Source organism: Pomacea canaliculata, linkage group LG14 (assembly GCF_003073045.1).
Source record: "Pomacea canaliculata isolate SZHN2017 linkage group LG14, ASM307304v1, whole genome shotgun sequence".
Taxonomy (NCBI): domain Eukaryota; kingdom Metazoa; phylum Mollusca; class Gastropoda; order Architaenioglossa; family Ampullariidae; genus Pomacea; species Pomacea canaliculata.
Window position 1 is genome coordinate 3,145,514 of NC_037603.1, and position 24,354 is coordinate 3,169,867.

The following is a 24,354-nucleotide window of genomic DNA, read 5'->3' on the forward strand; positions in this document are numbered from 1 at the left end:
TACAAGTTTGTGATGTTATCAGGAAGCAGAAGAACGGATGTAAGGGAGATAGCTCCTGCTGAACGCAGAAATGGCGGCAGACGCGCTTTGCCTCGAAAACATTGACGAATATGTTAACGACGAGAACAAAATTGTGAGTTATATCTGTCCAAAACTTAATTTTTCAAATGACTTAAATAACCACTACATTGATTAACACCTGTTAGAGCAAACCTCATCCTCTGCGTAGCTTTGGCGTAGTTGCGACTACAGGTACTTGGTCGATGACAACGGTGATACAGATCAAACTCTAGTAGAATGTATGGATTTGTGTGAAGCTTTTACCTTGCTTAATATCATTAGTATGTCATGACCTGTAAGTTTTGTTTTCTACATCAATGACTTATCATAACGATTCAGAAAGAAATTGTATTTCAATCTGAATTTTAAGAATTTTATTCCTAACAGAATATAACTTTCAAGGCAAGTAGTCGATCACAAAATATTCAGTTTCCTAATCAGTAAACAATAAATAACTGTGCGAATAATTATATTGTAGCATTTATCTGTTATGTTGTAATAGCTTAAAAGGACATGAGATGTTAAAAGGGGCATCTTTTGATATCGACGTAGCATTGTTTTATTCATGAAATCATACCTTCTTTAATCTAGGTTACTTGCAAGTGGCTTAGTCTAACACTGAAGATTCATATAAATCAGGCTAAAAGGTGAGCTAATATCTGTTTATGGTGTGATTAGTTTTGTGTGATGTGGTAAATTCTTTGTGGCAATTGTCATAAGAGTTCAAATTTAAGAAATTTAATTATCTGATTATAATATCTTAGTTTTGTTAGAGCTGAAGATCCGATGCTTTGTACCATGTAGTCTCTGTGACTTCGTCAAATTTTAATTTCCTAACAACTGCATAACAAAGTTCTAATATTTTACTTCAGCTAATTTTCATGTATTAATGTCTGAATATGTTACCTAATGTATTTTTACATTTAAGCACAGGTACACTTTGACTTTTATCTGATGTTTTATGTGTCTATGACTAAAATAAGGTAAATGAGTCAGTCATATTGTGCTCATATATCCTCAGGTTGTTATACACGTTCCTCCACAAACAGAAACAGCAAAAGAATCAGCAAGTCAATGCTACTTATTTTGTGGCAGGACTTTCACAAAATAGTCATGGAATCCCAGTAAGTGTGCAGATAGCATGAAAGATGCTGAAAATTAAGATTTATCATCCCCTCACATTTTTTTTGTTGTTATTGATATACGTTTCTGTCTTTTACTTTCTCCTTTCTTGTTTTTTTCCTCGCCCTCTACCAAAAACAGAAGGCATTTATGTATCCAGTTATTATAATGCATTTAGTTTTAATTTTCACTTTTTAAAATAACCATTTTGACTCTTTTTCTTTCTAGATTAAATAGTTTTATCTATCAGGTTGTGCATTTTTATCTTTTCCTTTGTGTGTGGTGTGTCACTGCTGGTGTTTGGTGTGTCATCTGTGTGTGTGTGCGCACATACTGAGAGACAGAGAGCATGCCTTTTACATGTTTACATGTGGGTCTTATATCTTTGTTAAGTTGATAAATCAAAATAGCTTATGTATTTATGATACAGAGGTTATTTTAAGTATTTTCATTTTGATTTTTAACTCATTTTCTCTGGTGTAACACCTCCTTTCCTCTTTTTTTGTTAGCACTTACCTACATACAGCAGATGATAGGAATTAAAGCCTTCAGATATCTTTCTTAGATCAGTGTGTTATTTGGAACAGATATGATACAAATACCTCATCATTTGTGTATATCTTTCTCTACCATGAATGCAGGAGCACAAATGTTTGGTGGTGCCAGAAGAGGACTTGGAAGCCACTCGCAGACAGCTGTCTGTGGTTACCAGCTGTCACATATACAGTGTGCAACGAGCCCAAGTGAAGGTTGGTGATATTTTTTAATGAGAGGTCAGTGATAATTTTTATGTTTGTTCAGAGTAACAAAAATGTGGCTGCCCACAAGATTGCTTTGCTCTCAGTTTGTACCCATCTTTTGTCTGTGATGTGTTTTGATAAAGTGGTGCTATGGAACAATAACAAGACATGAACCTGTAAATTATTTTCTGTCTTTAAAGGTCTGAACCAATTTACATTTAGGGGGTTCCCACCTTCCTTCTAGTTCATAGCTGCCTTTAATGCAGCTTTATGTTTGGTCAATACGATATCAACAAATTTATGCCATTTTGTGACATCAACAATCATTTCTCTGTATGAGTAATGATTTGGAAGAGTGAACTATGAAATAAACGTAAGGGTATGTGAACAAATATTTGTGATAGTCTTATGCCTGGATTGTTTTAACTAATATATTTAAATTGACGATGATCATGTAAAGTTTCTCTCTCTGCAGATAAATACATAGAAATGTGTACTTTTATAGAGATATACCAGCTTTGCATGTCTCACCTGACATACTTCTCAGCTTAAAATAGTTTCATATTTTTTTTCACCAGATACTTGGCATAATTCTAAAGGAATAAAATCGTTTAGGCATTAAAAATAGGCATTTTAACAGAAAGAGGGTGATGGGATATGAGGATGTTTGGAGTTAATCTGATGTTGTCCTTTTCATACTTTAAAAGTTTAGTAACAATATATCTGTTTGTGCTTCATCCAGGATCCAAATGTACTCTACATGGCTGATTATGATGGGATGAAGGAAAACCAGTCAGATATAAACAGGTAAACAAGAGACAAGCCTGTCATGTTTTATAGCCATTGTGCCATGCATCACATACCGATGCTCAGCCCCTATTAATAAAGTTAAAGGATTCCTTAACAGTTCATGAATGTTTACTTAAGATACCTTATTGTTATCTTGGTTGCAGGTACAGCAGCATTCTTTGTAAACAAGCGGCTGTACCTAGATCAAGGCCTTCAGTGACAAGCAAAGTGCCAGAGAAAATACATGACAGCCATCAAGAAAGCAATAGTAATAAAACTGAAGAAATGGTAAAAAAATGTTTTTTGTTCTTTTATTTGGCTAGTAAGGCAAACTACTAAGTAGTGTTTGTTATAAAGATTGTTTGTTAACTAGACTGTAAGTAAAGATTTTAGTTTTTATTTAAAAACTGTAACTGAAGCTATGCACTTTTTCAGAAACAAAGCAACACAGATTCTGTGACACTGAAAAGCAAGAAAAAAGAACCAAAGGGCAGTATTGCCTTCCATGTTTGTGCAGTCTGCCAAGAAAAGTAGTGCAGAAGATTTCAGGAAAAAGGAAGATTCGTCAATGAAACCTCAAAAGGAAGAAAACAAAACTGTAAGTTGTTATTGATGAAAAATGCTATTTTTCTCTCATTCTGCTTATACTTGTGGCAATCCTCAACTCATTGCAATCACACTGGCAAGCTTGCAGCTGGTGACTCACCTTGTTTTACATTACATGTGTAATGTGCATTGATTTTTTTTTTTTAATATTTGCAAACAGTTGACAGTACAGGAACAAAAAATAGCTAATTTTAAAGCTGAATTGTTTCTCTGTATTTCTTCCCTTGGCCTGTACAACAGGACATCCAGTCTTTTTCAAATTTTAATCTTTTGTGGTATAGTGATTATCTTTTCTACATTCTCTTCTTTTGCTACAGTACTAGAAGTGTACGTAAGATTTGCTAGAAATAGAGACAAGTTGTCAAGATATCATTACAAGTTTGAAAAACCCTGTCCTTTCACTTTATCACTTTATTACGAATAAAAAATAGCAATAATTGATTTTCTTCTGACTGCATATTGTGTATAACTTAACTTAAACTTGTAAAATATTAATGTAATTCAAGGTGCTTTTGTTTCATTTTTGCTAGGATAAGGCTCCTCCCAAGAAAGGAAGTGTCATGGATCTTTTTGCAAATGCAAAGCCTTTGGGTTAGTTTACCATGTGTAGATTTTTAAGTTTATTGTCACCAGTGAGCAAGAATTTTTGGTGCTTGGTTTGTTTCTTTAGAGGAGTGTAAGAACAATACACATTTTACAGCTGTTTTTGTTTGAATATAGAAGAAATTTTCAAGTATAATGTGTATTAATTTCTGTGTTGTCTATATTTAACAAGTAAAACCCAAAGCAGCAGAAACAAAGAAATTTCCTGCTGTAGCAGAGACCAAGGCTACCAATAAAGACAGCATCAGCAGTACACAGAGCACTAAGCGAAATACGTATGTATATTGTGTTGTTCTGAAGGACCTTAGATATGCAATCATTAATAAAGTGTTCTCTGTGTGTATTGTACAGACCATGTGTCACCCTCGAACTTAGATTTATGCTGGAGAGTTTGTGGTCCCCCTTAAATGTGTCATGAACTGTCATGCAATGTGATGTGAGGATGCAGTGCCAAAGTTGAATTTGTGGGTGGCAGCCATTTGATACTTTAAACAGAGGAGGGGCTTAGGATTAATCGAGAGCTGTCTATTTTGCTAAAGCTGACTTAAAATATGTACCGTTGAGAATCACGGGCTACCTGAACATTAACAGTAGTTCTGTTTGCTTGAAATTTCAGGAAAAAGGAAGTGCGAATAAGAGATGATTCAGGTATGTGTATGTAAATATGTGTGCACCTTCACAAGCACACATTTGTTGGCGTCAGAGTTTTGTGGATGCAGACATAAATGAATGTATGTGTGAATGCATTAGTATTTGTGCACAAACTTTTATTTTCTTACATTTACCCTTTTGCACCCTCTCACCCTTCTGTGCATCCTCACATACAAACAGAAATGTGAGAATAATTTTTTTTTTTGCTTTATTTTTAAGTGAGGACTGCTTAAATCTAAAGACGTAGCAGGAGAGCAAAGTTTTGGACTTTCATTTAGTCTAGAACTTTATAAACAAATGTCTTTTGTGATGTCAGATGATGAGGAGCCAGAAAGGAAACGAAGGCGGAGGATCAGATATGACATGTCTGAGAGCAGTAGTGAGGAAGGTGGGTAGTTCACTGTGCTGCTTTGCATGCTTGTATCGAATCCTAGTTTTGTGCATTGTACGTGACAGGGTGATGATCACTGTATGTGGTAAACTTGTGGGTTTTTTTGGTAAGCTGAGTTGAAACATTTTGCACATTGATTTTTTCACATTGACATGTTCTTCAGTGTGTGGAGTTATCTGTATGTTACTAATCTATCAGAGTATATTTACTATCATTTGCATGCTACTTCAAATAAACAGTCCTTCACTTTTCTGTAGAGATAGAGGTCCAAGAAAGTCCACTTCCAAGTCCTGCAAAAGAACCAAGTCCTCAACCAGAGTCACCCACACCTAAAAAGAAAGAGCAGACTGAGATGTGTAATAACAGGCAGGCGACAACTCCACGAGAGAACAGCATACAAATGGAAACAAAGTGCGAAGGAGAAGGAGAAAGCTTGTGCCAAAAACCTCTCTTGATGAAGATGGATTCATGGGTGAGAGTGAGTTTATTCCTTGTTACTCCTCAAGGAGCATAAGGCCGTCATGAGTGAAACACAGATCATAATATTAGAATGTATTGTAGTGTTGTAATGCAGTGTTGGTAGAAAGTCTTTCATACAAAATCAACTTAACTTAAGACTCACAGTTGTTGGAAAACAAAAGCTTAAGTATCAGGGAAAGAGTGTGCAAAGGAGCATAGTAAACATATTTGGAATCAGCCTAAGATGTAGATTTAGTATGTGGTACTGATCTCAAATTCTGATATAAACGCCATAGAATTAAAATTGTCTGAAAGAATTTGTACATTTTTTTCTCAAGACATTTTAATCAGCTTTCTTTCTCTTTTTTTTTTAAGTTGTGATAACCAAGGCTGTCATCTTTTCCCAGATTTTTGCTCATCAAATGTAATACTGGGAAAGGTCATTTTCACAAAGCCCTCACAAAGGAAACTTTAGGTAGCAACTTTTCTAGGCTGTTACTTCTTGTGTGTGTGTTTTTTTCAGTGACAGAAAATGTATGGGAGAGTGAGTCAACAGATGCTTCAGAAATGGAAGATGAAGCAAAGAAGGCAAAGACTGTTCAGAAGCCTACAACTTCTGTGAGTCACTAAAAATCTCAATAATGACACATATTAATTAATAGAGAGATTTGTTTAAAGCTGTGTTGTGCTTTATAAACACAAATGTGTTTTATGTCACTTGACGTCTGTCAAATGGGAAAATTCTTTGTTGATATGAATATTCCAGTTTTTGGTTGAAGAATTCTTAAATTTTAATATTTAAATCTACTCCTAAAATAATTTACAAATGTGTCATGACAGTTAACCAAAGACTACCAACAGCGATAGTGGCTGATGAAAAATTTTGCGTTGTGTTGCTATGAGCCGGATGCTATGGACAATTGGCATCTTGGGTGGGACTGCAACTGACGAGAGCGGTCCGGTGGCGCAACGGTTAGCGCCTGTCACCAATACAGTGAAGGTTGGCTGCCCTGAGTTCATTTCTCGTCTCGGGCACGCTGTTCCTTCTCTGCACGTGGCATCTGTTTACAGGCTGGCTGCCTTGCCGTAATATAGCATCAGTTGCTGGCACGGCGTAAAACACCAATCCCATCCACCCTGCAACTGATGAAAATTTTTTTTTCTTCTTTTGCTAAAGGGGATGGTAGCCAGGTCTGTATTTAGTGTCTGTAATGGGTACAGTTTAATTCTGCTGCAGCAGTCTTTTGAAATGCACTTTAGAAAATTACTGAATGTGTGAAATATGTGAACAATTTCGTTATACACCTGACCCGAGTATGTGTCCCAAAGTCTGCAGCCCCTTTAACATCTCTGTGTGGGTGTGTGCTGCATGATTTTGTTCCAGTTCATGGAATTAATACTAGACATTTTTGTTGTTTTCATTAAGTGTATTCTTGTCATATTTTTCCAGCCGCCCAAAACTAGTCCTCGCAAGAAACCGTCACCAGTTAAGGGGAAGCAAACTTCGCTTATGTCCTTCTTCAAGAAGAAGTAAAAAAAGTGGATCAACATTCCTGTCTTCCTTTATGACTATTCTTCTTTCCCCAGCCCCCTACAGCCAAAACACAAACACTGTTCAAAATACACTGCTGGATGTGATGTGATATTTGTTCTCACTTTTCTGTGCTCATTATGGAAACATCTGTTGTGACAAAGTCATGAGATCTGCATCAGGTATACAAGAGTGATTGTATAGTGTCTTAGCAAGGGATGTTTATGTAAGATCTGTTTATTTGCATCAAGCATTCAATGGGTCACTTTTGTACATGGTACTTTTTTGAGTGGAGAGAGAAGGGACTAAACCATTCAGAGAATTTTGCTGCATTAAAAAAAAGCTGCAATAAATATCAACTCTGGAATTACAGAATTAAAGTTTGATTAGTGTCTCTTTGGTGAGCATACAGTCAGAGAATTGAGAAAACTATTGCACTGTGTTAGGATCATCTTAGGAACAACAGGTTAAAACAGTATTGGGAGGAACAATGGGGCTATTGTTTGAGACTGATTTCATCATACTTCTTGCTGAGTATTTATATGTTGGGCTGCCATCTTGAAGCCAATGATTACATGAAAGCTACAAGATGTGCTGTGGAGCAAATAACAACTATTAGCGTGATAGAAGAAAATAATTGCTGTACAATAAAAAAAAAAAAAAAAATTGCTTGTCTTGTGCAGTGTACTCTAGAAATAGCTTTTGTCAGTAATGATCTACAGTCAAGAAAACCTATAAGTAGAATGACAGACTGTGCAAAAGCAATAATAAAGAAATACAGTTGTGTCTCTTTGAAGATGTTTATAAAAGTTCAGATGCTGGGATTAATTAAATATGAGATTCTTCATACATGCAACTATATCTGTGGTTTGTGCAACACTTTGTGTGTGTGTGTGTGCACGTTGATGCATTTTACATGGAAAAAATGCACTTAAATGTATTGCAAATGTTTGCCACTATAGTTTCCAAACTGTAGAAGTCAAAAAAATATGTTCTCTGGAGAAAAAGCATATTGGCATTGATTTGTGAATTGCAACAATTGATCACTTAATTTTATCTGCAGCTACTTGCTTGCAGCCACTTCATTACAGACAAAACTGAACTATAGATAAATGCTCTTTTCATTAATGAGAGGCAGATCAATCCCCAGAATTTTGCAGCATAATCCCCCTACATATGGGTCCCAAGGTATTGACAAAATAGAATGGCATCATATATACTCTGTGACTAACATCTTGTGTATCTGCCTTCATCTACAGAAAAGGCACATCAGATCTATAAATCTAATGGAAAACAAACCCAGAAGGACCTAAACCATACCTAGAACAATTGGCTAAAGTCAGAATAAAAGAAGCTTCAGTTTGCTGTGTTAAAAGAACCGATTTGACTTTAAGAATTAATTTCAAACGAGAATCTTTCAATTTCGTATCGTGAAATTCGCACTTGTTTTCACTTAGGAGAACCACTGGGCGATTTTTCTTGAGGTTACTTGCCCTGGTGGGGAAAATGAAAACGAAAGATGAATAATAATAATATTATTTTGTTTATTTATAGTTCACAGCCACACATCTTGCCAATGTTTTATCAAGATGACATTAGACTATAAAGACATTTTATTTCAGACTGTTATGTCATCAACTCCAGCTTCTAACCCTACCCTGAGGTTGCGTAAACAAAACAGTGGGTAGGCCGTATGTTATTGATGTTGACACTAGCCGGTGTGTTATCAAGACCCAATGTGTAGGTCGTATGATATTGATGTTGACACTAGCCGGTGTGTAAACAAGACCCAATGTGTAGGTCGTATGATATTGATGTTGATTCTCAAGGCCGTCGAGAGCCAGCACGGGCCCAGGGGTAGACAACCTCTCCGGGTCTCTTGTAATTGTACATTATTTTCCCAGTATATTATAAATGACGAAAAAAACCGACGCTTTTATTTTTTTTTCAAAGAGGAGAGCCAGAGTATACCCTTCACAGCCTGTCTCTGTTCGGGTAGGCGATGCTCTGAAACTGCCAGCATATGTTGTTTTGGCGTCAGGAGTTCCATTCTCGGGCTAGAGATGTCTTTTTGGCTTTGATCTCTTGGCGTCATGGGGCCAGTTGCCTCCTTCTATCAGATGAAGCTATTTCTCTAGCTATCGTTTCTGTAGCATAAAGGGTTTTAAGCCCAACCCTCCTCTTTTCTCATCCGGGTTTGGGACCAAATGACGTTAATACAGTGAGTGTGAATTACCTGCCATATCTTAATCGCAACAAGACTCGACAAATGAATGTTTCCTATGCGACCTTCGTGTAACAAAACGCAAACATTGCGAGTGACTTCCCTGTAAATATTGCGAGTGACTTCCCTTGTGTGACAGGCGGCGCTGCGATACTCGTCAACTTCCGCTAGAAAGTACCTTGAGGTCTGGAAACAGTTTCAGTGGTATGAAAGAATGGATCTAGAAGAAGACTATCCAGGTACCGATACTTTTTGAAGATTCGAGTCCATTCCGTTTTAATGTTCAAAGCTGTTCTGTATGTGATCCTTGAAATTAATCAGCTGAATATGCTTTTGCGTTACAGATGGCGATGATACAACAAATAGCTTTTTTTCATTTTACTACAGCGTAGATTTTTCTTTTTAGTAAAATATCCTCATAAATATGCCTTGTTTTCTGAAGGACTTTGTAAAACGATTGGAGTTAATGATGTAAATTGGTCAACATTTAAAGTGTGTGGTCTCAAACACTCATCTTGAAACAAAAGGACAATAATAAGCACTCTCAAACACTAATATGTTACATGGAAAAATTTGACTTTATTATTATTTTTTTTAGGGGGGAGGGTGCCTCTTTTAGGTTTTAATTTTTGTAATGTTAGAACATCTGTGAAAATATACTTGGGTCACCTAAGTGCTGTACAGCTTGTAAGTTGTATATAGAATTTGCAGTACTGTTTGTGATAAAACAAGTATACACTACAGCATGTCAGTTAAATTAATTTGATACATTTTTATAATTCATTGAATTTTATGGGAAGGGATAACATGAATATTATTAATGCATAAGTTGAATAAATTAACTTATCAAACCATTTTATGATAGCCCGTAGCTTACAACAGCTTGTAAAATGGATTTAAAAAAAAAAAATAGATGAACAAAATGACATCTTTATTTTGCTGTGGTTGCAGGAAGTGGTGGAAGTACTCCTGTGCAGGATGAAGCAGAAGGTGACATTGGCCATGCCACCCCTGTACGAGATGAATGGGAAGGACAGCAGGTAAAGAGTTAGGAATTTGCCTACACCACTTTGTTTTCAAAGATGTCTTGCCTAATAGTGTCAGTTACAAATAATTCCATATACTGTAATTTTCACCACAAACTCATAGTATTATACAACATATAATATGATCTAGGATGGCAGTAGGTCACATAATGTTGATATGTTCAGGCTTTGTAATCTACAGAGTAGAAACTGCTACCTTAAAAGGACTTTGATTTTTATTGTCATTGATGAACATGTCATTATGTTACACATAAAAAAAATCCCATCAACACTGACATGTTGAGCATATTTGTTTAGAAAACTGGGCTGCCAAGAATATGTTTCTATCAGTCCTATATTTGTGGTGGCAAATGACCAATGTCTCATTCAGTTTGCATTCACATTGCATTTCTTCTTTGGTGGTTTTTTTTCCAGTCTAATGACATGGTTCCAGCTTCACCTGGCTCAATGTCGCCACAAAATTCTTTACGCCAAGTGCCAGAGGATGATGATTATGTCAGTGATGGAGGCGAGGTGGAACGGGAGGTAGTGCATCAAGATATGGATGATGATGATGAAGGGGAGGAAGTGGAAAGAGAAGTGGTAAGATGAGTTTTTTTCTTGCAGACTAACTGAAATTGTTTGCAATGTATCTAGCTGTTTACATCTTTATTTGTTTTTCATATTACCAAAATTTTAAGAATGTTCCCCACTGCATGTCAAATGGTCAATTCATTTATAATCCTATAAGCACAGGGCTTTGGGCTTTTACTCCATATTTGGAAATGTGACTAATAAAAATATAATAGTTATTATTATTGTTTTTATATTGGAATGCATATATCAGTTAGGAGAGACAATTTCAAAAGCAAGAATTTAAATAAATCTTTCTCGGGGGAAGGATCAAATGTACATGTGCTTGTCTAATGTGTAAGTCATATATGAGAGTCTATGTGAACAGTAGATACAGCTTTGCTTTTATCCACTGGTTATAAACATTTTCTGTTAGAGGATGGAGGGACCTAAAGCACCTTGTACAATCTACCTAACTTGCAAGTATTAATTAAAACCATTTACCTTTATTACTTGTATAAGACAGTTTTAGATTATATTTTGTTTTCCTTTGTGAAGATTGAAAGAGAAATGGATGAAGGTGATATGGATGTTGGGGGCACCCACACCCAGAAACATATGATGATGACAACAATAATAATGATGACGACATGAACAGACATGACATGGATGCAAGTGGACCACGTTCTCCAGGATCCTCCATTGCTAGCCCAGTGGCCTCCCCTTTGAACAGTGCACCTCCTTCACCCATGGGTCGCCCAGTTTCTCCTGGCTGGGACAGCCGTCACTCACTCAGTGGGAGTGGTCCAGCTTCTCCAGCAGGTAGTGATGCAAGATCTCCTTCAGGTGCAGAGAAGTCTTTGAGTTTTCAATTTAGCTATCATACTTATGGCTTCCAGCATTTTATGTTTATGATGCTTTACAAAATACAATGTATGAAAAGAATTTGACTTTCTGTTTGTATAAGAAAATTGAAAGTTTCTACAAGATATAAAAATAATCCCACAATAGTTCATTTTTTTTTGAAAATTTGAACTATCACTAGTGTTTGTCTTTTGATTTCTAGGAAGTGCTCCGGCTTCACCAGCAGGTTCTCCACGGCATGACAGATCACCTTCTCTAAGTCGGAGTCGCTCTGGTTCACCAGTAAGAAGCTGGTCTGGCTCTCCAAAAAGTCCCAAAGGCTCGCCATCTAGAAGCCAGTCTGGTTCCCCCGCAAGAAGTAGATCAGGCTCGCCAGCAAGGAGTCAGTCGGGTTCACCTGCAAGAAGTAGATCTGTTTCACCAGCAAGGAGTCGATCTGGTTCTCCTGCTAGAAGTCGATCTGGTTCACCAGCAAGGAGTCGGTCTGGTTCACCAGCAAGGAGTCGGTCTGGTTCTCTGGCTAGAAGTCGATCAGGTTCACCTGCAAGGAATCGGTCTGGTTCACCAGTAAGGAGTAGGTCTGGTTCTCCTGCTAGAAGTCGATCAGGTTCACCAGTAAGGAGTCGATCTGGTTCACCAGTAAGGAGTAGGTCTGGTTCTCCTGCTAGAAGTCGATCTGGTTCACCAGCTAGAAGCAGGTCTGGTTCTCCTGCCAGAAGTCGATCAGGTTCACCAGCAAGAAGTCAGTCTGGGTCACCTGCAAGAAGTCGATCAGGTTCTCGAGCAGGAAGTTCTTCACCTGGTTAGTCATCTTTAGTTGCATTTGTTTATTTTGCATTGATTTTTATTTGCAGGATCAGCATGTTGTGAGGAATGTGTGTGTGTGTGGGGGGAATTAAAGGTTTATGTCACTAAAGGATCTAGCAGCTATGTACATGCTCTAGAACCAGTTTCTCATCCGGCCCCTTGGGAAAATTAATTGCCCACCCCTGATCTAGTCCCAGATGCCACATGCTGAGCAAAAAACAGCATGCCCAAGATGAGATCTGAACCCAGGCCAATAAATTCTCATTGTATTGGTGACAGGCGCTAACTTGTGCACCACTGGACCGCCTTTTATAGTGTGGCAGGTGGTCTATTGGCTGTGTCCTTAGCAGGACAGTAGATAGACAAGTAGGAAGCTGTGAAAGGAGCAAAAAAAAGGCAAAGTTACAGTCTCACAACAGCCGGAAATAAAGTTTGACATTTACATAGGAAAAACTGAGTCATTTCTATGGAAATCTAGCAGATATGAGAAACATTAAAAACTTAAGGTAGTTACATTATTTTGTTTCTTAGCTCGTTCGAGACGGGGATCAGGATCACCCCAGAGGCGTTCAAGATCTGTTTCCAGGTCACGCTCAAGGTCAGGTTCCCCTGCTTCAAGAGGTAAAAAAAAAACATACTCTTATTCATGAGTGCTTTAATTTATTTCTGTTTTTTCTTTTGTTTATTTGTTATAGAGTATGTTGTTTTTTAAGGAATTTTAGTTGTTTGTCCAGGAAATGATTGGTTGGCTTTGAAATAAGACTTAACTTTGCTTTAAGAGATGAGTATGTTGTCATGGTATGCTCATTTTCCTTTTTGCTTATGGTGACAATTCAGAAGATATTTAACTATAAAATGAAAGTCTATGAAATAGATTTGGTCAGTGTAAGTTTTTTTGGGGGTGTTTGAGCAGCATCCTCTGCTGGAAGCAGGGTGGCAGTTCGAAAACGAAGACGGATCATAGATGATGATGATTCTGACAAAGAAAATGATGACAATGAGTAAGTGAACTGTTGCTGGCATATGACAGTGTGCTGTCTGTCTCCTCCATCTCACCCTCCCCTCAACCCAAATATTTATGTAAGTGTCTCTTGAATACATTATAACAGTAACAGGAAGCAATGATGATAGTCTTTCAGTATTATTGTGTTGAGGACGAGGTGTATGATAGCTCTAGTTTCAAGTTAACAGTTATAGCTAATACTTATAATAAGAAAAGTTGTTTTTATAAAATTGAAATCAGTAGAGTAAAAGCTAGATTACACCCAAATCAAAACAGTACAAAATTAAATAAAATCAAGTAATAATAATATTGCATGAAATATTGTTATATCATTAAATAGTTATAGTGATGAGTCAATTACATCGTATTGAATGACAATGAAAATCTGACGTCAAATTAAAACTGATAGGGAAAAAGCTGGATCAGATGCTGACGGTGGCAAGACTTTAGGCAAGGACCAAGGGAAAAGTGAGTAGTGTGTATTTTCATGAGTTACTGATAGCAAATATATATATTTCAGAGAGTAGCCATTTGAACATGAATATTTTACATCAACTTGTATATTTTACACCATATTAAAATATTTTAAAACATATTCTCTAGAGACTTTCTTCAGTGAGTCATAATTATGGAAGAAGATGCATTTGTTAATAAATGATTTATGGCCACACACGATATTTAAACGCCTACTAAAGATAACCTCCATGGGAACAATGCTTATTCAGGCTTTTACTTGATGATCATGTATAAATTTCATTGTTTTGTGGGAAAATGACTATTATTAGTTTAGTAATGGTGACATTAAAATTGAAAACAGTATTCCCTTCTTGCAGGTAAAGGCAGTGAAGATGATGACAGCGACAAAGAGTAAGTTCACTTTATCTTCCTTTTGATTTAACATGATAATGTGTGCAATGCTTCTACGCATTTCAGACATTTTACACCAGAGATGGTTCTTTGTCATTAATTAAAATTTTGCGTGTTTTTTTTTTCACACTTTGGAAAAAGCTAGTCATGTCTTTTTGCATTAAAACTATGTTGTAGTGGGTAGGGAAGCCAATATTTTAATTATATTTATATATGTATTTTATATTTATAAAAATTCTGTCTCATAAGAAAAAGTTTTTTGTCTGTTTTTGATGATGGAATGTTTAGTTCTTAATATGCCTGCATAAGTGGACACCAGTTCCTCAACAACCAGACAGGGTGATCTTGATTTAGTAGGAAACAGAGAAGCAAAGTTTCTACCTTATGCCAGCATTTAAATAAATAAAATGAAGGCCCATATAAGCAATTCTGTAAATGAAAACTCACATTTGATACATAAAGATAATCTATTATTCCTTTATTTTTTAGGTCAGTTGCAGATGAGCTGATTGCAGATATTTTTGGCTCAAGTGATGAAGAAGAAGAATTTGCGGTATGATTGTTGCTGTCGTGTGTGTGTTTCTGCATATGTGGAAGTGAACATGCATGTGTGTGTGTGCATTCTCATGTATGCATATTTCTGCTTTTTATCCATATTTTAAAGATTTCTTATGTGTATCACTTGTCAGGGTTTCAAAGAGGATGACGTCCGATCAAAAAAGAAAGAGAAGAAGAAAAGTGGTAATTTGAAATTGATCTTTTCTTTTATCTTACATGTGTTTGAATTTGAGTTTTTGTTGTGCTTTGTCTGTTCTATCATCTAGTGATTCTTGTAGTTGTTATTTTACAATAGTCTTATTATTATTAGTCTTGGTCCACCGGCAAACTACTGAAAGCGGACTAACTAGTATGCTCGTAGAGCTTCTGCCCACCCAACGGATAGCATCATGGTCCTCTCTATGTACTAATCTTCTGTCGTGGGCTTCTGCCCGTGATGAACAAATGTTTCTTTTTGTTCAGCAGTGCTTTTAGGCCCTTGGTCACCCAAGGTTTGTTGTTAGGATCATACACTGCCTTGATGACTGGTGCAATCAACACTATATTACTCCTCACTTTTACTCCTAACTGTGTGTTAAATGTCTGTATGGGTATGTGAGCAAAGACAAATTTCTGTCCTCCTGGGCAGACAATAAAGTCTGTTTTGATTTGATTTGATTTGATTTAAGCTGTCCATTTTGATGCTGTATAATAGTTGTTTCCAGTTCTTGATAGCTTACAAATGCATGAAGCAGGTTGTGTATATTTGAAGATCAGGAAAGTCTTCTTCACTTTGTTCTAGCATAAATAGATTTTCTGTGACTAAATTTGGAAGAAAGCACCCTTTACTGCAACATCATGCTTTGGTGGTAGGAGGCGGGGAGTGCTTGTATAGTAAAAATTTACTGTCTGGTGGGAATGATAGAAAATGTAGGTAAAATGTCTCTGAACAGCTGTCAAAGCAGATGAGGAGGAGGTAGATGAAGATGAACAGGTGCCCACAACCCAAGAAGGGAATGCAGAAGGGGAAGTACTGCCAGAGCTCTCAGATGATGAGAATGAAGATGCAGCTAGGAAAGGAGCACAAGGGTTCGTGCACATATCCATATATAGATATATATTTTGACAACACGTTAAAAAATTTCATATTTGTAATGTGGAAGTAATCGTGTGAAGAAATTTGGTATGAGATTTTGTGTCTTATATATGGTGCGATACGACATTAATTTTGTTTTCTGTAAATCTAAGCTTTGGGTATGCTGCTAATTTTATCTTGATCATATAAAAATTTGTGGATTATGGCCATTTAACGATAAGGTTTTTTGAGGCATGTTTTGTTGCAGTTGAGAAAATGTTATTCAGTGTTTTGAAATCTTCTCTTCTTAAATCAGTATAAACCATTCATTATGGTCTTCCAGGGAATTATTTTTTGCCTTTGACCAGTCATACTTGTGTGTGAAAGTCACCACTTCTTACTTCTGGTTCTTGTCTAAAATTTTGGGAATCCAGGAGTTCAGCAGTCTCTGACTTTGAAGTAATGATGCAACGAAGAAAAGAAGAAAGCAAGCGATTCCGTCGAAAGCGCAAAGACGTTGATCTCATCAATGATAACGACGATTTGATAGCAGATATGATTGCAAAGATGAAGGAAGCAGCAGAGGTGTGGTTTGTTTACTGATTGATCTCCTGGCTATGGATAGACAAGTTTTAGATTAACCCTCTAACGGTCGCCGAGTTTTGCTATTTATAAAATGTGAAGTGTTTATCTTAACATTTTGAAATTTCTTGACTTTTACACTTTGGTTGTAGACTCTTTGTGGATGAAACGAATTTCCAAAAATCTGCAAAGTTCGTAATGCAAATTAAAATTCTATCGTTAGACACTGGCTGGGTCCCGGGTATATAAATTCCACATACTTAAAGGTGAATTCTAAGAAATAAGCATTATCCATATTTTGCATGTATGTCTGAAGCTGGTATGGAGGTAGCTGCCTTACAGATGACAAATTTCATTTGTAGCCTGTGCTGTGGTTACAAGCTAAAGTTTTCATCTCTGCTTGTATGCCATCTCCACTTTAGAGAGAAAATAAAGAAGACATGAACTATATGCAGGTTGATAACTGTAATAGTTTTTTCTGTTGCCAGGAGGACAGACAGCTTAACCAGAAACGGCAGCCTGCCACAAAAAAAATCAAGCTTTTGCCATATGTTGTATCACAGTTAAAGAAGTGAGTGGCTATGGTGTTAACTCGGTTGAGACGTTTTGCCATTACAAAGAAAAATTAACAATATGCACAACCTGATGTCCTGAATAAGTTAAGGAAGGTCATAATTTTGTTTTTAATGATCTGTGGCAGTATTTTATCATAACTTATAACTTGCAAATTAATAAATTGAAATTGTTTTGACCTGGATGCTTAAAGCCATGCACTGCTCACTGTTTAATTATGGCATTTCTTTTGATATGCAGGTCAGACCTTCACCTTATCTTTCTGGAGTCTGGCATCCTGAGTGCTCTGACAGTGAGTACTTGATCTCTCTGTCTTCCAGTCTTCTCTTTCTTTTCACGCTGCACATTTGTGTGCTACCATTTGTTAACCTGTGTGTGTTACTCTGTGCATCACAGACCCTGATCCCCAGCCATTCTTGAGCCTTGAAGGTCCATAACTGGATTAATGTGAATAAACTTTGACCAAGTTTGGCATGACATGTATTTAAAACTTTTGCCAGAGTTGGTCAAATTTTCATCCTCATTTATCCAGTTAAGAATGGTCTTTACAGTATTTTCTTGGGACTTGCTTTTCACAAACCTTGTCTTTGCATGCAGGAATGGTTGGCTCCCTTGCCTGACAAAAGTCTTCCTCACTACAACATCCGGGAGAGCCTTTTGCGTGTGCTTGGAGAGGTGGGTTCTGCCATCTTGGGATAAATATTTTCAGGAACTTAAGATGTACTTGGTATAATTGCATTTGATAAGAGGATTCATGAAGGTTTTCACTGCAGATCCACAGACATACACAGAATTAATGTCGTTAGAATATGGTCATTACTTTAGAGCCTGTGCTTTGTCCATTGAATGTCAGACAATTAACATAGTTTTGATATGTGAAATAGCTGATTGGATACAAAAAATAATATCATTCACTGATCTGTGCACATCCATTTCTTTTTGTACTTCTATTGGTCTGGTGTTTGCTTTGGAACATGTTGTCCATTATTGCTGCATATCTAGTTTTTGTGAGACTAAAATCAAAATGTTCTATTGTTGCGTGCAGTTTCCGTCCATCAGCAGTGAGAGCCTGAAGAACAGTGGCATAGGGAAGGCAGTGATGTATCTGTACAAGCATCCTCGAGAGATGAGAGATAATAGAGAACGAGCTGGAAAACTTATCAGTAAGCAACTCAAAGCAAAGATACAGACTAGATTTTTATTCATATTTCACTGTTTGCTTCAGTATTTTGAGCCTCTTTGCTGCCCTATGAGTGGTTGTTAAAATATGAAATTCAAAAAGTTTGAAGGTCATTTTTTCAGACTGTTAGAATTAGTCCTCGTACTCTTGTAGCTTTTTCTAACTTATATTAAGATATTCATTTCTGTGCAGATGAATGGTCAAGACCAATCTTCAACCTAACATCCAACTACAAGACACTGTCACGAGAGGAACGCCAGCAGCAAGATTATGAGCGTGAACCTAAACGTCGCAGATCAAGGTTTTTATTAAGAGTTTTGGGTTCTGCATTTTAATAAGGCACAGCATACAGCTTAAGGCTCATGAGATTTCAGTATGTGGCTGCATTTGTTTTACATCTCGGTGTGTGTACATTCAAAGAGTGAGTGCACTGTCATGATAGTTGTCGATAGTCTTTGTTAATAATTTTGTTTCATTTTCAGCGCGGAAGGTGGTGGGCAGACGCCACGTCAGAATATTGACAATGCTTTAGCTGGAGAACAGAGGTAAGCATTGTCAGGCCGAATGGTGAATTTCCATCAAAGATACAACAATACCATTACTCATGCCTGAATACTAGAGTGTATTTTTTTCTTGTTTATTCTTGAGTTGGAGTTGGGCTGGTTATTTTAGTCCATGTAGAAAGTGTATTTTTCAGATTTTAGAAAACATAGACTACATGCTATTAAAGTATGGATTGTTGAATTAAAAGTTTTTCAGATGAGCATTAGGTATAGCTGAAGAAAGAAAAATGTCCCTTTAAATTTGTCTTGTTCTTTGAAGAAGAAAAATGATCTTGTATGTATTTGATCAACAAGAAGAGATTAGCAAAGCATGACACGTTTCATTGTTTTGTGCAGGGCTTTGAGGCCTGGTGACCCAGGCTGGCAGTACAGAGCATCGGTGCCTACACCATCAAACAAGGAGTATGTTCATCGCCCTGTCAGCAGCTATGATAACCAGGGCCCCAGGGTGAGAAAACATGAGTTCTGGTAGCTCTGGTATTCTGTCAAAATGTGGCCTTGAGCTGTGATGATGTTTACAGAGTCTGTCAGAAGTCGATTTATTTTGAAAAATGATTTCTATTTCCTGAAAAGGTCAGCATTTGAAAAAAAACGTTAAAATCAAGAAAATGACAAGAAATTCGCTGAGACGTGATATGTAGCTAATGTTTTGAAACCTTTGAGGGATAATAATTTTAGTAGTTAACATGTGCTGTTCTAAATTAGCAGGGAAATGGACACGTGAATGCCGATAGGTTCTTCTGCTGATCTGAACATTGCTGTTTGCACTAGTTCTGTGTCTTTTTGCACTTTGACAATGTCATTAAGGCCTGTGTATTTCAATCAGCTGTGGCTTTCAAATAAAAAGTTTTGATATTTTATCATTGCTGCAAGAAGTACAAAATGACAAAACAAGTCTTGGAAATGCTCTTTGCAGCAAGAAGGGAGATCGATTCAATATGCAGTCATGCTGAAATTAAAAGCAGAGATTATTCTAAGATCTGTTGTAAAATGGATATGCTTTCTAGAAATAGTGATTGAGTTAGGGTTAGTGTATTTGCAGTGCATTTGAAATATATATGTAAAGTATTTTAAAATACAGGGAGTTAAAAAATGTTTTGTTGCTTGTTTATGCAGGCTCAGCCCAAGAAGAAGGTTACTCGCTATGAGAAACATGTAAGAACATTCAAAGAGAAGAAAAAGTTCACAAAAGGACAGAGAGCAGTGGGAATTAGTATTGAAGGAAGAAATATGGCTTTGTGAGAATTTAAGTATATGCATAAAATGTGTGTGTGTGAGAGTGTTTACACATGTTTGTGAGAGTGTGAGCGTGTTTGTGTCTGTCTGTGAGAGAGAGAGCAGGTGAGAGTTTGGGAGAAGGCAAGACAGATAAAATGTGTGCATCTGAATTTAAAATGAACTGAATAAATTCTCTGTTTACTGATAAAGATATTTGTATCAGAAATATTTTGCTACTCTTCCTTCAGAGAAAGAAATTGGAATCTGATGTATGAGGGCACACTAATCAGAGAAATTAAAAACAATAAATCACAATGTAAGTGTATGGATTGTAGCAGTAGAACCTCTTGGGATTCACTAGCAGACTAGCTGATTCTGTACAAGAGTATAAATGTCTATAACAGTATTTGGTATCATTGGTATTTGTCTGGTTAGCTTATAATCAAAAGCGTTATTAATACATAAATGATTCTTAGTAAGATTAGGTACGTTCTGGAAAGTAGATGTAGTGAGGCAAGGGAATGAGCATTTTTCAGTTCAGCATGTCAACATAATTAATAACTGGAACATCCTCAAATAAACCTTTAATCTGTGCAGAATAGTCTGGATTCCAGGAGATTCTGCAGATTAAGCCTGAAAGTTTGAAGAAGATAACAAAAAGAATTAGTGCTAAGGGTTCAGGAAGTCGTGTGGTGATACAGGCAAACATTGCAGACATCCCTGAAAGCATGTATATGAGGTTTTATTTCAATAGGTAAAATATTGTTACAGTGAAAGCACAAGGTTTTGCACAGGTAAAACTTTTCATCCCCCATTCCATAGTTTAAATGATGTAGCACGACCTCGACACATTCCTTATACAAGCCATTAGGATTTCAGATACCAGTTTTTGATTCAAAATTGGTGACAGAGTAATTTTTGGCCTTTCAAGATCAAAACCTGTGCTGCCTTAAGAGTTATCATTCAGAACCTAACCATATCATCATCAAGGAAATTAGTGAGTTCATTCTTTTCTTTGGTTTTTGAAAGGTATGATTGCATGAATATCGGCTAAAGGTTCAATGCATTGCACTGTGTATCAGAGCATAAATTAAAACAGTTGTTTCCCTCTTGCATAAAGTTTAATGGATGTTTACAGATTTAAACACACACCTTTCCTCCCACTGTACACACATTTACACTCATCTGGAATTAAAATTCCATGGTGTACATAATCATTGATCATAAATGTAATTTGTGAAAGTTCTTTCATCTCTGAATCAGCATGTAGATATTTAGCAGGTGTGGGTGCAGACAAAACTTGAGATTTACAGAAACTTTCCTGTGGAAGAGTAGCTGCCATTACCACACTAGTCAATTTACTAAGTTTGATTGTTGGTAGCAGGAAGTGATGTGTTGACTACAGTTGCAAGTTGGGCCCAGTATTTTATCTCTCCTGCTAGACTGTTGTTAAAAGCCTGTAGGAGGGATTTGAGATTCCCTAGTGTGTGTGTTCCCTGACTAATGTCATTAAGCAGACCAAACAATTAGCAGAAACAGTGTTTGAGATTCAAAGATGTGCTTTTCTCGGCCTTTTATCAATCTTTCAAGGGTCTTGGTGGTGCCGGGACGTGCAGGGCATGAGGTTTGGGTAGATGGTAGAATGTGTACATGGATGTAAATGATCTACAAAAAGAATAAACCTTGAACTATCCGTGCATAGGTTTGGTATGCCTTCTTTGATAATGTTGAACGTGAGCACATGTTCCGCTGTTTTATACCGACTCAAACTACAGGTGTCATGGGGTGTAACCGTTCAAATAAGATTTTATGAATAGATAAGACCTGCACACACAGCTCCAGGTGAGAGTAACTAGTAATATTATTTTTGCACGGAGAAAATTCCTGCCACTAGATCGTCATCATGAGAAATATTTTGAACATTGAAATGAAGCATTTTCTGCCTCTAATTTTTCTTCACAAACAAGATTTTGACAGTGCCCTAGTGATAAGTATATATATAATCAGTGAGGTTTTATTTTGGTATGTAGCGACAGACAGTGAAAGGATCCTGGCAACGGTGGTATAGAGAGAAGCCAAGCCTACAGCAGTGTAAAGAAAGCGAAGTGCAACAAGGTTAGTCTTTGATTTACTGCCTGTTCAGGTGAGACCCAGCGGATCAGGTTGAGATGATCGGCGCCACTGAAATTGCAACAGCGCCTCTGTCTGCAGAGAGAGAATTAGTTTGAACATGTACTCTCTCGCTCACACACGCACGTGCACTGTGTGCATGGAGAGCTCTCACGCTGATAAACAACTGATGTCTCTATGGAGACATGAAGACGTGGAATGGGAGCTGAATTCACATGTTTACAATGAGTGAACACGTGCCTGATGCATGACAGCAGATAAGGAGTAAGAGGAGAAAGCAATAAGGGTGTCGGGTACATAATAAGCACTTCATGAGCGCTGTTCGACATTGTTCAGTCAAGGCAGGGGAGAAAAAAAAAAAACCCAGACAAAAGATTCTGTCTTGTTTACGTCTGACCTCAGCCGACGGCAGGAGAAGTGTGTGACCTCGGCTCCAGATTGTACCCGCTGACGGGAGTTTTACAAGTGTCGGGTGGAGGGGAGGCGCTGACATTGTCGATCGATACAAGTTGTTGCCAGCTCCTAATATATCTTTTGATATCAGTCTTTGCTTTGAAGCCAACGCAATCATAGGCCTCGAGTCTGAGCGTGTTTGCTGTACTATAGTCTTTTACCCTCTGATGACATCAGCCACCTTGTTTTATTTTTAGTGTTTGCCTGTCCCGATCGACTTCCTCCCTACCCTTATATCGCAATTTCTGCCTTCTGTCTTGACTTCTCAGCTTTTCTTTCCATAATATATTTTTGCGAAAGAATTTTCTGTCAACATGAAGGAGACAAGAATTCCTACAGACTTCAGCCATTCACACGGTAATACGCAGACGCGCGCGCACACACACAGGCTTACTCTATGGCATTATGTTGGGTTTATGATCAGTTTGTCGTGAAACCTGATCTGCCATATTGGTCGGGTATCGGGTGGCGCACAGCGGCATAGCGTACACTGACCGATCACGGCGCCGTCTACCCGAGGAAATTGCTCCGACCTCCCTCCTCTCTCCCCCTCCCCTAACTTCCACCTGACTTCGACCTTGCTCGAAATAACAAGCATAGACTGTTTGAATCGACCACAGCGCGTTCTGAAGAACGACAACCAGAAGATTACCAGTTGGCCTGGAATGGCCGAAAAAAAAAAAAAACCGCCCACCACACCGATCCTTTTCCGTTGCTCCTCAGAAAGTTCTGATTGTACCTTGACAGCTAGGATGTTGTTCGCAGGTTGAAAGAAGACCTCCCCACAAAAAAAAGAGAAAAAAAATCATTACAGAAAGCTGGGTTTGCAATGAGACGGACAAACACGCGGCCTACTTCAAAGTTCGCTGTGACGCACGCGCTGAAAACAAGCCTAGACTGCGAATGTATGGCAAGCCTCGAGCGTCATGACTGAAAATTTAGTTCAAGAGAAGTGTGTTTATGGTGGGAAGGGGAATGATAAAGACTTTAAAAAACATTCATTCATGTGTGACAAGAAAAGGAAGAAATAAGTAAATAACACGAAGACATACGAAAAGAGAAAGTAATAAAGACAGAAAGTAAGAAAGACGCAAAGTAAGAAATAAAGCAGGACAGACGATTTTTTCCAGTTAACTACTAAAACGAGGCATGAGACTACAAAGCTTCCGGTTTAGTCACATTCTTTGTCTAGGCTCGCCGAGACTAACAGCGGAGAACTTCGCAAGGATAAAGCGTTGGTCTCGCAGACAGACAGCAGTCCACCTTTACACAACCATGGTTTGCACCTACTTCATCGAAACTTTTCCAGATTTCGGCACTGTGGACCATACAGTTTTTCCGTTTTCTGACCTAGAAACCCTGTGCTTTCTTCCTGCGTGAATGCGGACTAGATGATTGGATCCATACGGCTCAACGATGTCAATGATGATGAGCGTGGTTTGTGTCTTTCTGTATCTGGGTTTGTTTTTTGTGTGTGTTTCGATACTACTGCGCGTTAGCTTCATAATTAAGTAACAGGATACTGTAGTGTTTTGTTTTCAACTGTGTAACCCTAAAACTTCAAACAACAAAAAATAAAAAGAAAACCCCAACCAAAAAAAACAAAACAAAACAAAACAAAACAATAAACAAACCAAAAAAACAAAAACACACACACACAAATATAATTCCGCTAATTGTTACACATGTCCCGTCAGTCCTCTTCACGCCAGCTCAGTGTCGACTCCT

The 24,354-nt window shown here is 37.5% G+C and overlaps 2 protein-coding genes across 3 annotated transcripts; both read left to right on the top strand.

The window, feature by feature from the left end:
- LOC112555521 (DNA polymerase delta subunit 3-like) lies at positions 1 to 7,801 on the top strand. Its single transcript, XM_025223955.1, is given in 16 exon segments — positions 1 to 133; positions 652 to 707; positions 1,082 to 1,184; positions 1,824 to 1,931; positions 2,665 to 2,729; positions 2,876 to 2,999; positions 3,147 to 3,167; positions 3,229 to 3,309; positions 3,848 to 3,908; positions 4,093 to 4,195; positions 4,537 to 4,568; positions 4,888 to 4,959; positions 5,220 to 5,367; positions 5,370 to 5,434; positions 5,945 to 6,039; positions 6,872 to 7,801. Coding segments are annotated over 16 exon segments (1,281 nt in total). The 5' UTR covers positions 1 to 70; the 3' UTR covers positions 6,956 to 7,801.
- Positions 7,802 to 9,263: 1,462 nt separating this feature from the next.
- On the top strand, positions 9,264 to 21,739 carry LOC112555249 (protein IWS1 homolog). 2 transcript variants are annotated; one of them, XM_025223558.1, is made up of 21 exons: positions 9,264 to 9,415; positions 10,128 to 10,216; positions 10,637 to 10,804; positions 11,333 to 11,620; positions 11,841 to 12,440; positions 12,977 to 13,066; positions 13,359 to 13,446; positions 13,858 to 13,916; positions 14,282 to 14,315; positions 14,805 to 14,868; positions 15,005 to 15,056; positions 15,806 to 15,941; positions 16,362 to 16,512; positions 16,998 to 17,080; positions 17,323 to 17,374; positions 17,680 to 17,757; positions 18,128 to 18,245; positions 18,455 to 18,563; positions 18,745 to 18,807; positions 19,162 to 19,273; positions 19,942 to 21,739. In XM_025223558.1, exons 4-21 carry the CDS (start codon positions 11,425 to 11,427, stop codon positions 20,065 to 20,067), a joined length of 2,211 nt encoding a protein of 736 aa, XP_025079343.1. In that variant the 5' UTR covers positions 9,264 to 9,415; positions 10,128 to 10,216; positions 10,637 to 10,804; positions 11,333 to 11,424; the 3' UTR covers positions 20,068 to 21,739. The 2 variants fall into 2 exon arrangements, with proteins under 2 accessions (XP_025079343.1, XP_025079344.1); XM_025223559.1 differs by having other exon boundaries at positions 11,333 to 11,596.
- Positions 21,740 to 24,354: the final 2,615 nt, after the last annotated feature.

Excerpts from the sequence above, each read along its gene's own strand:
- LOC112555249 (XM_025223558.1), top strand. The coding sequence starts at position 11,425 with ATGAACAGACATGACATGGATGCAAGTGGACCACGTTCTCCAGGATCC. Across the intron at positions 12,441-12,976 it reads AGCAGGAAGTTCTTCACCTG|CTCGTTCGAGACGGGGATCA; the intron begins GTTAGTCATCTT and ends TTTGTTTCTTAG. Across the intron at positions 14,869-15,004 it reads ATGAAGAAGAAGAATTTGCG|GGTTTCAAAGAGGATGACGT; the intron begins GTATGATTGTTG and ends ATCACTTGTCAG.